This window comes from Nansenia antarctica, assembly GCF_963989245.1.
Source record: "Nansenia antarctica genome assembly, chromosome: 17".
Classification (NCBI taxonomy): Eukaryota; Metazoa; Chordata; class Actinopteri; order Argentiniformes; family Microstomatidae; genus Nansenia; species Nansenia antarctica.
This window is the reverse complement of record NC_137687.1, coordinates 8,587,886-8,607,002: the sequence shown is the minus strand read 5'-3', so window position 1 is coordinate 8,607,002 and position 19,117 is coordinate 8,587,886. Positions and strand designations below refer to the sequence as shown.

Sequence of the window (19,117 nt, the reverse complement as noted above, 5' to 3'; positions counted from 1 at the left end):
TTACAGATGGGATGAACCGGGGTTCTTTCTATCGTAGCATAGTATTGCAATTTCTGCACTGTACATGAACTGTCAAGATTCTTCTACAATGCAGCTTACCCAGACACATTGGAAACTATCAAAAGCTCTGCCTTTGCTAGCTGAGTTTTTAGCTTCTCCATCTTCTTGATGACACTCACTTTTATTTTCTTGGGCGCTGCGCTACATGTGTCTGCGTCACAGAGCCCGGCCATGTTCAGAGCGCTCAGATGGGCGCTCTGACTGAAAACACGGTTTGTCCGAGCGAACTGACCGTTCGTGCATTTACGAATGTGCCCGTAATAACACAGCTGTTTTTCATGAGAAAATTACTTTATGCCTGAACGCCCCCCCAAGAACACCTCAACGCCCCCCTTTAAAAAATATTTGCTCCAGCGCCCCCCGATGTTGTCTGAACGCCCCGTTGAGAAACGATGCTATAGACACTTGATTCCCTGACAGTGTGTGAAACCTTTACCATACTGGGAGCAGTGGTATGGCTTCTAACCAATGTGTGTTTTCTGATGTCTCTTTAGCCTTCTTAGTTCACTGAAACTCTCCCCACACTGAGAGCAGTGGTGTGGCTTCTATCCAGTGTGTGTTCTTTGATGTGAATTTAGGCTTTGTTGTTGACTGAAGTTCTTCCCACATTGGGAGCAGTGGTAAGGCTTCTCTCCTGTGTGTATTCTCTGATGTACCTTTAGGTTTTCTAATAGACTGAACCTCTTCCCACACTGAGAGCAATGGTAGGGCTTCTCTCCTGTGTGTGTTCTTTGATGTGAATTTAGGTGGTGTTGTTGACTGAAGTTCTTCCCACACTGAGAGCAGTGGTAGGGCTTCTCTCCTGTGTGTGTTCTACGGTGTGATTTTAGGCTTTTTTGGTGACTGAAGTTCTTCCCACATTGGGAGCAGTGGTATGGCTTCTCTCCTGTGTGTATTCTCTGATGTACCTTTAGGTTTTCTAATAGACTGAAACTCTTCCCACACTGAGAGCAATGGTATGGCTTCTCTCCTGTGTGTGTTCTCTGATGTGCCTTTAGAGTTTGACGGTGACTGAAGCTCTTCCCACACTGGGAGCAGTGGTATGACTTCTTTCCTGTGTGTATTCTCTGATGCACCTTCAGGCTTCCTAGTTCACCGAAACTCTTCCCACACTGGGAGCAGTGGTATGGCTTCTCTCCTGTGTGTATTCTCTGATGTACCGTTAGGTTTCCTAGTTGACAGAAACTCTTCTCACACTGGGAGCAGTGGTATGGCTTCTCTCCTGTGTGTATTCTCTGATGTCTCTTTAGATTTCCTAGGCTACTGAAACTCTTCCCACACTGAGGGCAAGGGTAAGTATGTTTTCCTTTGTGAGCCTGTGGTTCTTTATGGTTTCCTGATGTGGTGAAGCTGGACTCACTCTCTGAGCCTGGGTTGGAGCTCTCCCCTGTAAGAATAGCAACACAGACAGGATGAGAAACATGAGAGCAACAAGTAGTGCTTCCATCGACTCAGCAGTGCCAGAAGTAACAACATCTGGCATCTGTAGAACGCCATGACTGAACAGAGTTCAAGAGACACTTGGGAGAAAATAAAAACACGCTGTCATACTAAGCAAGTATTGACTGTTACAGTTGTACACTGGATGGTGAGTAATATTCATCCATTAGTGGATTGAGGGGTGGCTGAGTTTCAGCAGCATGGCTCTACTCCTGTAACACCCACCACCCCATGCTTGTTTCCATGCCTTGTCTCTCTAGCCTAGTTATGCTTTCTCTATTAATTAATGGTTAATGTTTAAACACCATAGAGCATTGACTAGGTTGTACAATAATTAAAATATTAATTTTAGACAAATTCATGAACTTCCAACTCACTATTGTTCTCCTCTCCATCCTCTCCTCCTCCTTCCTTTTCTTTCACAACCACATCTTTCTCCTCCACTTCCTCTTCTTCTTCTTCTTTCACCATCATAGTTTTTTCCTCCACTTCTTCCTCCTCCTCCTTCACCACCACATCGTGTTCCAGTGTTTGACTGCAGTTCTCCAGCTTCACTGTCACCATCTCTGGACGCCACTGTGTGCTTGTCTGGGCTGGAGAACCACAGCCAGAACCCAGGGACTCTGTGGACTTGGGTTCAGACATGGTAGCTGGGCTGGGAGATGGATCTATGTAGGGTAAACAAAGAGGCAATTTACCCAACATTCAGATTACCAAACACGTAACAGTGGATACTGTGGCAACCCGCTCACCAGCGCACCTAAGCCGGGGGCAGAGTACGATGGACAGCGCCCCGAGCCCCTAGGCAGAGTGATCGACAATTGCCACTATCTGCTCGCACGCGTCCGACAATCAACACAGTGGTGAGCGCGGGCTCGTTAAGCGGGCGCGGAACAGCTGTGCCAGCGGAGAAGACAGGATAAAGCGACCTGGCAAACCCTGATCGGGGGTTAGCGTTGCCAGTACACGGCACGACGCCGGATGGGTGAGGACCGCTTTGCGGTAACCAATACTGCGGTGACCACACCGAGATGACCTGAGGAGAGAACCTCGATACGAGAGCTCATGAGAAGGGTTCTGACCACACTGAGGGACCGATGCGAAGATTTGGAGGCAAGATCCCGTCACTAGGGCTGCAACTAACGATTATTTTGATAATCGATTAATCTGCCGTTTATTGTTTCGATTAATCGGATACAAAAAAAGCAGGAAAAAAAGATTACTTTTTTTTTGGGGGGGGGGGATTTATTTTGCAAATTTTATTTTATGTTTTCTAAATCAGCCAGGCCTATACATATACATGTGCAAAATGAATAACTATTAATAAAAAATAAAAAATAATATAAATAAAAAAGGCTTTGCTACATCAAATAGGTTTAACAACAGGCCATGGACTATGGCGGTAGATTGTTTCAATAAAGTAGTTGGACTCTTATCTAGCTCAATACATGCATTGTTTTAGGTAATAACTTTGCTTAATGTAAAGGTCAGTAACCCAAAGTGCAATATAGGCTACAGACAAGACACTAATGTTTTTATATAACAGATATGCTCCAAAACAATGCAATGTGTCCTCTCACTCCATACAATAGGCTAGGCGACAGTCAGTGCCTCACTCTAACTCACGGGTAGCTTGGTAGGCTACCACTAGCTAGCCTTTAGCTTATCACCTCTGCTCTACCACTGACGTTAGCCAGCTAGCTAAATACACTTGTCATGCAATATTGAATTCATGAATGCGAGCAAACACTCACTGGCTATCGCATTACATTACAGTCATTTAGCTGACGCTTCGCCAGAACTCACACTAACGCATTTGCATGGAGAGCAGGAGACGAAGGGCTGAGCCCAGCAGGACTTATATAATAAAACAATAGGAAGTTAGCTGTAACCCTCTTCTATAGAAACATAGTTAGTGTAACCCTCCTCTATAGAAACATAGTTAGTGTAACCCTCCTCTATAGAAACATAGTTAGTGCTCTGGTTCTCAGCACAGCTACGCAGACTACAGCTGGACGAGCAGCGTAGTGACAGTCAGCTAGCGGCAGCAGCGAGCTAACCCTGCTAGCTAACTCACTAGCATGTCCTGACAGCAGACAGCAGACAGCTTCACTCTCAAGGCTTTTGAGTAGCATGATTTAAATGTAGCCACCGCGCCGGTGTAGGTACCGGATTTTCCCACTTTTCCGGTTCCGGTCATAGGTTCTGCCCTTTCCGGCCATAGGTAGCGCTATGATTCGCGATGCCTACACCGGCCGCAAGACAGCGTGGCGTGCGTCAACAGGAAGTAGGTTTGTTATGGAAACAAAACCAGACAAATTTTTTATTTATTTTTATTTTTTATTTTTAAACGACGAATCGATAATGGCATTCGTCGCCAACGAATTTCATTATCGATTTTTATCGATTTAATCGATTCGTTGTTGCAGCCCTACCCGTCGCTGTAACATCCGCATCACGGGAGTGAAGGAGGGACGTGAGCATGGAAAACACCCATCTCAGTTTGTGGCTACCATGCTTAAGGAGGCTCTGAGGGGCCTTGAGAAGCCTCCGACACTAGACCGGGAACCACCGCACTCTCCGCAGCAAGCCGACGCAAGATAACCTACCACCGCGGGCATGGGTAAAAAAGAGAAAAAGAGATGCCGCTAAAGGAGGCTATAGAAATGAGGTGAAGACAGCCAACGGTGACTAGATTCGTATCCTACCAGACTTCCCCCAGGCTGTGAGTAAGCAACAGGCGGCCTTCACAGAGGTGAAAGGCCTACTTCGGGGCTGTGAAGGAGTTCGCTACGGCCTGAGATACCCAGCGACATTGATGAACAACATCAGATGGACAGGTGACGAGTTTCAAAGATCCAAGACTAGCCAAGGAGTTTGTTTTTCAAAAAGGTGGTGCGCAAGGATCCATAATGGACGTATTTGTTTGGTTTCACTGATTACGCACGCACAAGGTAGAGTGGAAAAGGACGTGAAACCACCACTACACAGACATTATGGGTGAGAACGAGTGGGTCACGCTTTGCTGTATATTGCCAATGTTATGGAATGTTCGATCCCCCCACTTGCAAGTTCTCTTGGACAAACAGGTGTGCTGTTCGGTTGATGTATTTAACAGGTCGAAGAGTTAAGAGCTATATTTGGTTCATTATTATTATTATTATTATTAGGTTTCTGTGAAGAAGACAGGCAAATATGTGATTAAAATGTAATGTTAGCATGACGTCCCTCCACAAACACAGTTACCCATAGTGTTCCATCTTACCCATGGAGCAGGGGAACACATCGTTACACATGACGGAGCCACGGCCGCTGCCCGATGCAGGAACGTCCTCTGGGAGACGCTCTCCAGCCTCCTCCTCCTCCCAGGCCTGAGTAGCCACCCCTGGCTCTTCCTCTCCGGCCTCGGTCTCCTCCTCAGGCTCCTCCCCCTCGTGCGTGACCCGTAGAAAGACAAGTGGATGAACGAGATGGATAATGGATAATGGATTAACATATTAATGAAGTCTACCATCCCCTTTTTCACCTCTTGTCCCGCCTCCTCTCCTCGACAGCTTCTCTTCTTGGAGCCTGCATTGGCCCCTGCTGCTGCCCCCTCCTCCTATGAAAGGAAAAGTGAAAGAATTAATATTTTGGCATGCATAAGTGTAAGTGCTTTAACCTTTTCCTCCTCTGCACTCACTCACCGGCAGCCTCCTCTTCACGCGGCGGTACTTCTTACGAAGACTGTCCAGCTCTGCCTCGAGCTGGGCGATCTTGCGTGCCTGGTTCTCCGCCTTGCTCTGGCACTCCGGGTGGGTGCACCCCCACCCCAGCTCCTCTGCAGAGGTTTGAGGGGTCACACCAGGGTCAGCACCATCGTCAATTAGCACCTCGAGGTCGAAGGTGCTGATCAAGCCGGCGGCGGCTGGGTCGGCCCGCAGCGCTGCCAACTGGCTCACGGCCTCCGCCCGCCTGGCCACTGCAAAAAGGGCCTCCAGCCTGGCAGACGACATCTCCGGGTGTCCACCCGCCAGGTGCCTGTCCAGCCCGCTCCCCTTATAAGGGCAGCCCACGGCCGGACAGGGTTCCCCAGGGTTCTGGATCTTTATCCTTCCCGTCGCCAGATCCAGGAGGATTTTCTTCTCCTTACTGTTCCTCACGTTGTGCTGGTTCACTAGGTGCTTGGGCAGTGCCACCAGCCTCTTGTTGCACAGCGGGCAGACGCAGGAAGGCCTCGGAACAGCCATTACTAGAAGAAGAAGAAGAAAAAAAAAAGAAGAGAGTATCTCTTTAGATGGTTGAAAAATTAAATACTTTGTAGCGCCACCTAGCCATGCCATGCACTTAATCACCCCTTGGTACCCAAAGCATACTGTCCATTTGGGCACCCACAAAGGTTCCTGAATGGACACTCCAGCTAAGACGCTATGAAAGTGATTTTTGTAAACAATGTAAGCTAATTTGTCAATAAATTTGCTCTAAGAAGACGTGTCACGTGACAGCTTCTCCTCAGATTGGATGAAGACTTCATAGAGAAGGCTTTGGAGATGAAACAACGCTTCCTTGAATACATATTATAGCCCCGGTACCTGAAAAGGGTAGTGGGGTAGTGGTGGTCTAGTGGATAGTGAGTTGGACTTGTGATCGGAAGGTTGTGAGTTCAAATCCCGCCTGAAACCACACCACTACTAGTGTGCCCCTGAGTAAGGCACTTAGCCCTCAGTTACTCCAGGGGGAATGTCCCTGTAATTCGGAATTGTAAATCGCTTTGGATTGAAAGCGTCTGCTAAATGGCAACATTTTAATTTAAATTAACATCAAGCTAAACCTTGCCAATAAAGTCCATCAAAGAAAGAGGCGTAGAGTGGCTTTTCAAATCAGGTATATTGAACTGGTAAAAACTGCAAGACAAACAGCACAAAACATGTTTCAACAGGATGTAAACAAACAGTGGCTAGCTAGAAAGTCCGTTATTTTTTGAACTAACAATCTAGCTACAAAATAATAACTAAAACGTAATATTCCCAACAAATGATGACTAATATATAAAGCTATCAATCCAACACTTGATATTTCGTACTTACAATATTGCTTTGTGTCAATCTGAACATGGATTTTAAATGATAATGGAGAGCAAACATACGTCAGTATATACTAATTGAGTATGCTAGTATGCAGTATGCTAGTATGCAGTATGTAGTATGCAGTATGCTAGTATGCACCGCTGGACTGGCCATACAATCTTTCTGCCCGCTGGCAGATGGACCGCGCTAGTTTTGGGCCGGTCGGGCCGCCTGACCCCCCCTCCCCCCCCCCCGACGGCGGCCCCGTCTATACTAACACATGGGCTGGCCCAATCACATGCTTAGGCCCTGCTGTCCATCGGCCCCTCCCCCACTCTGATCCCTCGGCCGACAACCCAAGTACAGTGTCATGTCCGTAGATAAGATAGTGAAAGGGGGTGCCCAGAAAATTAGGGAGAAAAAAAGTAAGAAGCTAGCAGAGGATGCCTCAAAATGTCAGAAACTGACAGATATGTTCTCTGCATCGACTGTGGGGGCTAGGCCTACTACAGCTGCCACAGCAAAATCTTTACCGCTAACTAACGTTAGCACTGATGTGCCGTTAGCAATTGAGGAGGAGACAGAGGACACAGCTAGAGAGGTAAGCAATGTTGTTACTTGGTTTTACAAAAGCAAAGTTATGTTAGTCGCTTGCATTGGCCAGATTAAGGGAGCAGCAGCAGAGAATGTCTTATGACTTATGCTAACCCGTACAGGCAGCATGATTGCATTGCGCTTCAACAGGACTTGGCTGGAATTCATGCACACACAGTGATCTCTCTCGTGGTGTAACGTTAGTGCTGCTTGGCTGTGGACTCTATAGCTAACGTTAGATGGGGGTGTTCTGCATTTTGTGACTTTCTATTTTGTTGCTAGCTAGCAAGTTGAGGTATCACTGTCACTGACATAAATGCAATAGGCCTACCAACAATGGGTGTTAATAATACTTTTTATTTGAAAATAAAAATATTTTTTTTAAAATCTACACTAGCCTAGTTCAGAACTAATGAATGCTTTTTATTGCATGGAGAAATAAAACTCATGCAGTCTGCAACCCAATAATGTTGTCTTGCAACCTTCCATTTGAAATGACTGGGCTTCTGGTGTAACATAATGCAATCATGCAGCCTGTGTGTACATGTAAATGAGAACTTTGCTGATTTTGACAACCAGTTAGTTTACTTCTCTGTCCATGTCTTGTTGAACCAGGTTGAGCTGCTGCTGCCCTCCCCAGAAAAGCAGAGTGTCAGGGAAAGAGAGGAAAAGGAGAGAGAAAAAGATGAAACAGAGGAAACAGAGTGCCACGTTCAGGACTTCAATTACTTTGCCTGTCCTGAGCCTTCCATGCTAGATCACTTTTTAGATTACCACCCTCAGCAGAGAACCAAAAATACAGCAGCACAAAAGTATTTCACATGTGCAGATGGCACCAGTAGGAAGTGGCTCACATATTGCGAAGAACAGCATACATTGTTTTGTTTTGTCTGTATGGCATTTGGCAATAGCACTGACCCCAGAACATTTATTACTGGAATGACAGGATGGAGATGTGCGCAACAGAATGTGGAGGAGCATGAAAAGAGTGCTACACACCGAAAGTGTGCTGAAGCCTATTTTCTAAGAAGTAGAAAAGGAGATATCCAGAGCAAGTTTGCTGGCAGTCAGATGTCTGCTCATAGGCAGCAAGTAAGAAAGAAACGCCAGGTTTTGGAGTGTGTTGTGGATGTGGTGAAGGTGATAGGCAAGAGGGTCTTGAGCTACAGGCATGTGGAGAACGAGGCAGCATACAAGTGGGACGACAGTACCCTGGATCATGGCAACTTTTTGGAGCTCATCCTTATAATAGGAAAGTGCAATGTTAGCCTCAAAGAGCATCTTGAGGAGTGCATTAAAAAGAGCAAAGAATTGCATGCATCCAGTGGAACAAAAGGTAGAGGGTCCCTCGTCACCTTACTGTCCAAGACCACTGTAAACTCAGTGATAGACAGTATTGGTCATCTCATTCAGGAGACCATCGCAAGTGACATACAAAAAGCTGGAATGTTCACTGTTCAGCTCGACACCACACAGGACATAACCAGCCAGGATCAGTGTGCCGTCGTTATTCGGTACGTGACAGAGGAAGTCCATGAGAGGCTGGTTGCTGTGGTGAAGTGCCATGCATCCACAGGGCAATACTTTGTGGAATTGCTCTCTGGGGTCCTGGATGGTCTGAAACTGGACAAGGCCATGTGCATCGGCAACTCAACAGATGGAGCTTCAAATATGCAGGGTCAGTACAGAGGCTTTTCAGCACTTATGGCATCCCAGTCTCCTACTCATGTCCATGTATGGTGCTATGCCCATGTACTGAATCTTGTCCTGGCAGACACGACTGGAAGTGTTTTGGAAAGTGGATCTCTGTTCAGTCTACTAAACGACGTGGCAGTCTTCATCAAGGACTCATATCAGAGGGTCATACTGTGGGACAATGAAGTGTCACTAACCCGGCTCAGGGAAAGTGACAAAATAGGGAGACAAGTCGAGGGTAAAGGTAAATTATTCTTTTATTATTAACTAAAGAAAATAAGTCATTGAGAAATGGGATGTGATAGTCAGTTTATCAGTTGTGTAGGGTGTGGGTGAGTGATCTGTAATGTGGAATGTTGTAAGGTGTAAACAAAGGAACAAAACGTTGCCACTAACAAAGGAATCAAAAAAGCATAACCTGTATGGAGAGAGAGAGAGATAGGGACTGATCCCCAATGCACAACCTAAATAGGTACAGGTGTGCTACATCAGCCAATCAGGCCCCCTCTCTCCACTGCCATCCTGCAACACAATCAGAACAAGACAGCAGTGGAGGGAGGAGACCGTAACACCCCCCCCCATAAAATGTGGGGACTAAAAAGGACCCAAAACCATTTCAAAACACTAACGTCAAATTTACAAAATAAACTTAGCCCCATAGCACCAACCTACTCACCACAACAGCACCCCCCCCAGGCCACACCGCACACCTCAGCAACCACGGCCTATGGAAGCAATTTAAGAGGGTGAAGAGTAGGGTTGGGTACCGAAAATCGGTACCGGTAGGTACCGGTTACTTTACATTCGGTATGTACCCGTACCGAATCGCAAAGGAGATTTCGGTACTATCTCGCTCCGGTGTCTACTGGTGACTCGTGGCGTCACATCGCCTAAATGTCCACTCAGTGAAAGCAGCGAGTACGGAAGGATAACGAGAAGGTTGCTAATAGCAACTTCCGCTAGCGGGTTGGCATAACGCGACGCTCGACTTATGGGTGCGTTCCGTAAACTCGTTCTGGAATTCTGATCACCACTCGTGGAATGCCTTCTGTCCAATCAAATGACTTGCTCCCCTTATGACGTCGGGCCCAGTGTGCGCTGCGACGCTCTCTGAGCGAGTTTACGAACGCAAGCCTTTGATTGGACAGTGCACTCCAGGATTCGACGCGTCTGTTGATGACGTAGTGCGGATGTGTGGCTGCGTCTCTGCGAGGTGGACAACATGATCGGGGATCTCCTGATATTCGGGTACTGTGTCAGATCATGTATACATCATGTAGATATATCCTTATCCTACTACTGTGTCTGAAAAATTAATCGTCATGTCATCATGGACCAGAGAGGGGGAGGGGAGTAGTAGTAGCTGAGCGGCAACAGAGTTTGGATTTTGACGAGGTGGAGGGCTCCAGTTCATCAGAGTTATATTTCCTCTCGGTCTTCTTGGTTCTGGGGGCTATGCAGGCCTCTTCACTAGATCCCTTTTCTAAGAATATTCTGATGTCCTTGAGGGGCTGCCGAACAAGTGTGTACTCGTATTATTCGACATCAGTACCGACGATAGGCACCGCCAGCTTAATGGAGTCCCCAAGGCTCAGGAGTTTTATTTTAATTTATTTTAATTTGAGTGTATATTTAACTAATATATATTGTGCCTCAGCAATAAAAAAGTGAAAAGCTGTTTAATGTTGTCGACCGTGTTATTATAATATATATATATATATGTCATTTAAAAAAATCTAAAGTACCGAATTAAGTACCGTTTTGGTACCGGTACCGTTTTTAAAGTATCGGTTAGGTACCGGTACCGGATAAAACCCAAACGGTACCCAACCCTAGTGAAGAGAGCCAGGGGAAGGATACAAAAAGGGAGAGGCTGATGACCAGGAAAAACCAAAATCAAAAAATCAAAAGATGCGGTAACCACAACCATACTCTCAATAGGGATGCTCCGATTTATCGGCCACCGATTTAAATCGGCCGATTTCACTCCAAATGACTCGATCGGTGATCGGCAAAAATGGCCGATCGCAAAAAACGATTTTATTTTTTTTTTTTCCCTGGGGAAGACAGATAACTGAACAGAAAACATAGGAGGACGTAACAGTATGTAAACCATGAAGGCCACGTTTATGATGTCTTTTATACAGCCATATCGACTGACTTGGGCTTCAGGCCCTAACTGGGTGATAGGCCAGACTTTTACTATGCCATAAAAATGGGTCTGCGTTTGCTTGGTGCCTAATGGATCAAAACTTTTGTCTAAAAAGCAAAAAATATGTAGGCTATCCAGTCAGTAGGCCTACAGTTATGTATTTTTTTTTAAATCGGTATCGGTATCGGTTGATCTTGAGGAAAAAAATCGGTGATCGGTATCGGCCCCAAAAATCCAGATCGGAGCATCCCTAACTCTCAACCAGGGTCAATCAAAAATGTAACCACGACCCCCTGGTTCAAAGAACAGAAAAAGCCTCCGCCACCATCAAATAAAAAACAATAGAAGAGCTGCCAGGCCAACATACATTTTACCAGCTCCGAAAGCCCAGACAGTAGCAGGTCAGCAAGAGACTCTGATTTAATCAGTCTTCCTACAAAAACACAAACAAGGCCAGCTACACCCTCACCTTCCTGCGCTGCCACCACAGGACCAGGAGGAGAGCTGGGCACTTCCACACAAATTGTACAGACAACTCGATCAACAGATGTACCAATGGCAGGAACAGAACACAATGGTACAGACTCTGTAAGCTGGTTAGACTTTGCTGTCTGGCAAATAATGGCATGCTCTAATGTAGGCTGAGATATCTCTCTTCACACGAGGCCAATAGAAATTACACAAAATGTGGTCATAGGTCTTCTGGACCCCTAAATGACCAACCACAGCATGTGACATCCTCATAATCATCTCACGTAAAGAGTGAGGGACAACAATTTGAACAAAAGGATCACCCATAGAACAATCTCCTTGAGGAACCCCCTTCCTCACCAACAGCTGATCCTGCAGGTAGTAACCCGCAACAACCTCGTCATCAGTAAGAAGCTGTTCAAATAGAACTTTAAGAACAGGGTTAGCTCTCTGCTTCGTCACCAGGTCATCTCGAGTAACTACACTAGGACATTTTGACAAAAGGTCACACGCCTTGCTTGTAACCCTAGTTACAGGGTCAGGTGTAGGAACAGCATTTGCACGGCTCAGCGCACCTGTCACAGCACAGGATGGAAACACCTCAGGGAAACACTGTTTCACAACCAACGGTGGAGATATGTCACCCCAGACGCGTCCACCCGCTAAATTATTCCCCAAAATAACCTCCACACCTTTAACAGGCAGCAACGGCCGCACCCCCACAACAACTTCACCCTGTACCAGGTCTGAAAAGAGGTCAATCTTATGCAATGGGACCGACCAAGTGTTAAGTCCAATTCCCCTAATCAAGACACTGTCACCTGTATCAGATAGCTGGGAAAATGGCAGGGCAGATTTCAGGACAAAAGATTCAGACGCACCAGTGTCACGCAATATCCTAACTGGAACCTTTTCCCCACTCCCAAGGATAGACACAAAACCATTCGTAATGAAAGGTGGATAATTTGAAACAACCAGAGATTTCTCATCTGGCTGCACACAAGACAAACTGGGTGTAGACCAAGCATCTTCAGTAACTGCTAGCACAACCGTTTTTACCTCAGGACTAGAAAAAGACCTGGTTTTGCCCTGAAGGACAGGACACTCATTCTTCCAGTGACCTCCCCCCCGGCAGTAGCGACAGGCTCCTCTTCCCTGTGAGCCTCTATCAAATCTAAAGGACGGGGTCTCATTCCTCGCCTCAAAACTAACAGGACGAAACCCAGATGAGCTCCGCCTCTCACTGCGGTCCCAGTCACGAGCACGTAGCTCCCCCAACCTGCCGTTGTGCGTTAAAACAAAGTTATCAGCTAACACTGCTGCCTCAGAAGCTGTACACACCTCGCGTTCACCAAGATATACAGCAAGGTGCTCAGGAACAGAATCTCTGAACTGCTCCAACACAATTAACTGACACAACTCCTCATAGCTGGTAACAGATGAGGCAGAGCACCACCGATCAAACTGTAACGTCAACTCACGGACAAAATCAACATGAGATTGCTCGTTACGCCGCTTTGCAGTTCTAAAACGTTGGCGGTACGCTTCCGGAACCAATTGATAACAGGGCTCGACAGTGCGACCATTTCACTCGCAATTGCGACTAAAAATACATCTGTGCGACTAGAGAAATAAATTCACGAGCACACTGTGCGAGTACAGATTTATTATTTTATTTTATTTATTTTATTCTAAAAATAAATCTGCGCGAACCGTGTGGCCACATTTTAAGCCGTCAGCCAGCCCGCTACGACCACGGGAAATCATGTTAAAAGTGAAGTTACTTCTGTTAAACTGGCGCTAAGCTAACATCGCTAATCGCTAACTCCCTCCTGGGCCTTAAAGAGACAAGCGCCCTTTTCTCATCTCAAGCTTCATTAGCTTCATTAGCTCACCACATCTACAGATTTGGTCCCACACACTCCAGATTTGAACCCAAGGTTACAACCAGGGTTAACTACCCAGGGTAGAAAGTAGAAAGCTCTCAGACCTTCAGAACCCATTGAAAGTAGTGGAGGTACTCCAGAAGTCCAAATGCATCTCTAATCCTAGGAAACCCTAGGAAGCAAGCTGCCTAATGGCATGAAAATGCAACATGTTGTACTTGAGTGTGGCAGACAGGTGGGACCCCCGGGGATGGTGGTGTGCTAACAGCTAGCCGCCGCAGAGGCACCGTGCTGGGCTGGCCACCTCCACATGTCACCACCCCGGGCAGCATGGGGCTGGGGACTGGTCATCTGGATGTGGGGTAGTTTAATACCCCTAGATGTGGAGTTGTCTGGCCACCGTGTGTGACTGATGTAGCCTGACCCAGCAGCAGGGAGGTGGGCAGCATGGAGACAGACCTTTGCATGGCCTGGCTGGGCTGCTAGCTGACAGACCTAGCCCTAAAGCCTGGCTGGGCTGCTAGCTGCTAGCTGACAGGCATGACATGGATGAATGAATGAACATGCTGCTAACCAGGAGAACTTGACACAGCTAGTTACCATAATACAATGCCATCAACTCTGCGTCTAGTAGGGCTGTAGTCATGGGCCAATGTGTGATTTTGGTGCAAAAATGGCAAAATCACTAATAAAAATGTGTTATAATTACATTTTTCACTGTGCTCCTAAATTTCTTTGTGTGCCCCTAACATTTGTCATTTAGGAGCACATGTGCTCCTAGTGAAAAAGGTTAGCGTAGAGCCCTGGATAAGCACGCAAAATTGCAGTTTTAACTAAGGAATAGTCCCTACAGTCAGCCCTACTTAGAGCAGAGTAGGCCTCCTGGGCTCCACCCGTAATCACGCTCTGTAGGAGCAAGATGCGGTCTGAATCAGACCAACGTCTAACCTCAGCCACTCGCTCAAATAGTAAAAAAAACGAGTCAAGGTCTCGCTCATTGAACTTAGGCACAAGCTTTAGGTTAGTAGAAATATCAAAATGGGGACCCACACGTTCCCTAGCGGGGTCGGAATCATAGAGAGAAAAACCCCCGACATCATCACTAGGCTAGTCCAGTCTCAGGGATGTGTGTGCCACACACCGCCACCTACTGTGCGGGAGTGTGCCACAGACTTGCAAAACAAATGCTAATCTCTCTCCTTTTCTCTCTCTATTTCTCTCTGTCTCATAGGATGCCTTCCCTTGTCATGTTTTAAAGACTGCAGCCTTTCCGTTTGTGTTGGTTGATCTGGAGTTCACAGGCAGCGTTTTGACTTGGTGAGTATACACTATATAGACATTCTGCAAATCAGTTTTTTGATTCCCAGAAGATTCTGATCTGAATCAGTTATGTAATCACTTATCATGTCTTCTCACTCCTTGGTCTCTTTATCTCTGCCCCTCCCTCTACTCTGTTCCTCTCACTATCTTTCGGATATGGCCATTAATTGTCCAGGTGGAGATTGAAAGGGCTGAGCCTTTCGGAACTGGGTGAGTATCCAATCTTTTCAGCTATAGCCATCTTTTACATGTGTTGCTGTACCATGTCTCACATTTCTCTTGTGTGTGTGTGTGTGTCTTTCTCTCTCTTCCCTATTGCATTGTCTGCACATTTTTTTACAGTGGTGTTATATTGAGTGATAATTGATATTGTTTGTATTTAAAATGTTAATAAATAATTGTAATTATTCCTATGACTGCAGAGCTTTTTGTTATACAACTACTTAACAGTATTAAAATGTTAATAAATCATTGTAATTATTCCTATGACTGCCGAGCTTTTTGTTATACAACTACTTAACAGTATTGAGTATGGGTATTGTTTGCTCAGCACAGCAGCCATGTCTCATCACCGTGGAGTACGTCAACAGTGAGTGAGTACACTGGTTCACACTTGCATTGGTATACTTGCTGTCCATGTCACTTACTCCGCTCTATAGGGGGACAAATGGTATATTCAACAGACTGCCAGCATGTTGATCGGCGGTGTCGGACCGATTGTGTTGGGCCGGTCTGAGCCACATGGCAGATCCTAATTTTTGTCCCAGTTCAGCCCTGCTAGTATGCCATTTCGAACACAGCCTATGCTAGCTGGCACAGTTACACTCCACCAACCGGAGCGTTAGCACGTTAGCTTAGCGTAAACTGGGACCGTCGTAACATCAACAACCACAACAACAACATCGCAGCTGCTACAGCACTTTTTTTTTTACTTTTTTTTAAATAAATGACATCAACTACATATTCTCCCACATGACCATTACCCTCGTAAACATGAATAATTATACAATATTACCTGTAATAAATCACGGAATGTCCAGTCAGCCGGATCGGGTAGAGTGTGGCTTCACGTACGCCCCAGCTCACATTTTACGACACTGTCGTGCACATTACCGTAGTAACTGTAATACTATGGCATTACCCTATTTAAATAAATAATAATGTAAAGAAACAGAATACACCACTAGTCACGACACGGCGTCGATCTTCCGACGCAATGTGCCTCGATACATAAGATGCTTGTGTCAATAAAAAATAAATTAAAAAAACGTGACTACTTGAACGAAGCTTCGTACGTCACACAAGCACCTAACCGATGTGTCAATCATTCCGCAGACGAGGCAGTGTTCCACGTTTCGTACTGCATAAAATGACGTGGAACTCATATTCGAGTGTTGTCGTCAGAGTTGAGACATATACGGACGCCAGTGGTGGTCTAGTGAGTTGGACTGATGATCGGAGGTTGTGAGTTCAAATCCTGCCTGAAACACCACCACTAGTGTGCCCTTGAGTAAAGCCCTCAATTACTCCAGGGGGAATGTCCCTGTAAGTCGCTTTTGGATTAAAAGCGTTTGCTAAATGGCAAATTCTATTATATTCATATCAGAAATGGCCACAACAGTTGCATGGGGTAGAGAGAGGACTCACACTGGACAGTGATGTCATCATGTTAGAGAGAAGACTCACACTGGACAGTGATGTCATCATGTTAAAGAGAGGACTCACACTGGACAGTGATGTCATCATGCTAGAGAGAGGACTCACACTGGACAGTGATGTCATCATGTTAAAGAGAGGACTCACACTGGACAGTGATGTCATCATGCTAGAGAGAAGACTCACACTGGACAGTGATGTCATCATGCTAGAGAGAAGACTCACACTGGACAGTGATGTCATCATGTGTCCTTCTACCGCTGCGCAGTGGAGAGCATCCTCACCTACTGCATCTGCGTGTGGTTCTCCAGCTGCACAGCCGCAGAGAGGAATGCGCTACAGAGAGTCGTGAGATCGGCCCAGAAGATCACCGGCGCCCCCCTCCCCTCTCTGGAAGAGCTGTACAACACACGCTGCCTCAGGAAGGCCTCCAAGATCTCCAGAGACCCATCCCACCCTGGGTACGAACACTTTGCTCGGCTGCCCTCGGACAGGCGGTTCAGGACCATGTTCGCAAGGACAAACAGACTGAAGCTCAGCTTCTACCCCAGGGCCATTCAGGCCCTGAACACAGCAAAGACCTAGGTTCTAGGCCCTGGACAATCTAGACAATTTGATGGCAGCTACTAGATTGAAATCAAGTGTAATACTGAAACACAACTGTGAACATTTCAAACCTGCAAACTGCGACACTTTAAATGAATGTGCAATAACACTATGTGCAATATGACAACCCTCGGGTACATAAGGTTCAGAGATAGGAAATGTTAGAATAGGTATAGCATAGCATAGAGTACAGCACAGTGTTTTATTTGTATAGTATAGTATAGTGGATAGTGTACATAGCCTTTATTTATGTAAACCAGCTCTTTTCCCTTCTTGTTTTTAGTTTTTTTTCCTAGCAGCAGGGGAGCCCCCCTCCCAAATCTCGTTGTTTGGTACCTGTACTATATCAATGACAATAAAGACCATTCATTCATTCATTCATTCATTCATTCATTCATTCATTCATTCATTCATTCATTCATTCATTCATCATGCTAGAGAGAGGACTCACACTGGACAGTGATGTCACAATGGACAGATAGATGCACCTCATAAGAGGATGAGTTCACGTTGTCTGGATAAGCACAGCTGTAGCTGCCAACGTCCTCAGCTCTGGCCTGGAACTCTGTGTTGGGTACTGGTTGTCCATCCCTGGTCCAGACTACAGTAGGAGGGTCAACCAGCATACAGGTGGAGAGAAGGGTGGCAGTGGTGGTGGTGTAGCAACAGCTTAGAGTCACGTTCTCTCCCTCTCTTACGCGGTCAGGGTTAACACTGGCTGTCAGCCCTGGACAAGAAGAAGAGAGAGAGAGAGACAGACACAGAGAGAGACACAGAGAGAGAGAGAGAGACTCAAATATTAATAAATATTGCCACCACAATGTGACTCCAGTTATCCAACAGTTACAGGTATCTGGTTCATTCATGCTGAGGTTCAGTTAAAACTGTCCATAATACTCACACGGAACACTGAGGGTAGTTGTAGTAGATGTGGCTGAGTTGATGACATTGGTGGCCTGGCAGTAGTACCATCCACTGTGGCTGAGCTGAACGTTGGAGATGGTGTGACTCTGGTTCTCTGCCACAAGGGTCTCTCTCTGACGCCAGTGGGGACTCTCGTCCTTATACAGGATGTAGCTGGCAGGTGGGTTGGCATCACTGCTGCAGGTGAGAGTGATGGAGCCGCCCTGAGCAACAACTCCACTTCCTGGACTGACTGACACCATGACGTTCTTTGGACCATCTGGGAGAGAGAGAGCATCATGGTCATGGTTACTGGAGAAAAGTGTCTGTTAGTGTAGTAAAGTAGTAGACTGCCAGCCAGCACACCCACGTGGGTCCCATATGGTTTCAAGGTGGGCTAACCCATATGGGCCTCATGTCAGCAATGTTAGCGGGATCCACTTGAGTCCCAACTGGGATGCCCATGTGGGCTTTAGGTGGGTTCTACCTGGGCCCTAGGTGGGCCCCAACTAGGTATGTCTATATGGGACCGAGGTGGGTCCTAACTGGGATGCCCATGTGGGCTTTAGGTGGGTTCTACCTGGGCCCTAGGTGGGCCCCAACCAGGCAAGTCTATATGGGACCGAGGTGGGTCCTAACTGGGATGCCCATGTGGGCTTTAGGTGGGTTCTACCTGGGCCCTAGGTGGGCCCCAACCAGGCAAGTCTATATGGGACCGAGGTGGGTCCTAACTGGGTTTGGTTGTGCAATGGTTCCTTTGATTTCCAATGTGGGTCCTAATAAGATTTAAATATAAATAAAATAGATTAAGCAGTATTTGACATGAACCGTGTTAATTCTTGTAAACACACCTAAAATAAAAATTGGGTATAACATTTTACACGTCTTAAGTTTTACCAGGATGAAAATAGACAATATATATTTTGACAAATTTATTAAAAACAATATTACAACAAGATAATAAAAATACAATGAAAATAACAATGCAGCAGTGTAAAGGTGCAGGAAAAGGCACACATCAAATGTACAGGTGTACATACAAATTGTACACTTAAAATAAAAAAATATTCCCACAATGCTCCACAGAGACTAATAACAGAAAAATGGGCGCTCTGGTGGCACAGTGGTAAAGTCTCTGCGTCCTCACTGGCAGGTGAGTCAGTAGAATACAACAGCAGTGACAACACACAAAAAACAGACACGTCCATACACTCAGTACACTCAGTGACTCAGTTCGGTGCGTTAGGTTCAGTTCAGTTCAGTTCTGTTCAGTACAGTACAGTTGAGTT

General features: G+C 46.2%; 1 protein-coding gene across 1 annotated transcript; it reads right to left on the bottom strand.

Annotated features, from left to right (window-relative positions):
- Nucleotides 1-458: 458 nt before the first annotated feature.
- On the bottom strand, nucleotides 459-15,701 carry LOC308172354 (uncharacterized protein). Its single transcript, XM_080547266.1, has 6 exons — nucleotides 15,679-15,701; nucleotides 5,187-5,731; nucleotides 5,027-5,101; nucleotides 4,766-4,931; nucleotides 1,878-2,168; nucleotides 459-1,447 (listed from the first exon to the last, which is right to left on the bottom strand). The coding sequence occupies exons 2-6, from the start codon at nucleotides 5,727-5,729 to the stop codon at nucleotides 606-608; spliced, it is 1,917 nt and encodes a 638-aa protein (XP_080403392.1). The 5' UTR covers nucleotides 5,730-5,731; nucleotides 15,679-15,701; the 3' UTR covers nucleotides 459-605.
- Nucleotides 15,702-19,117: the final 3,416 nt, after the last annotated feature.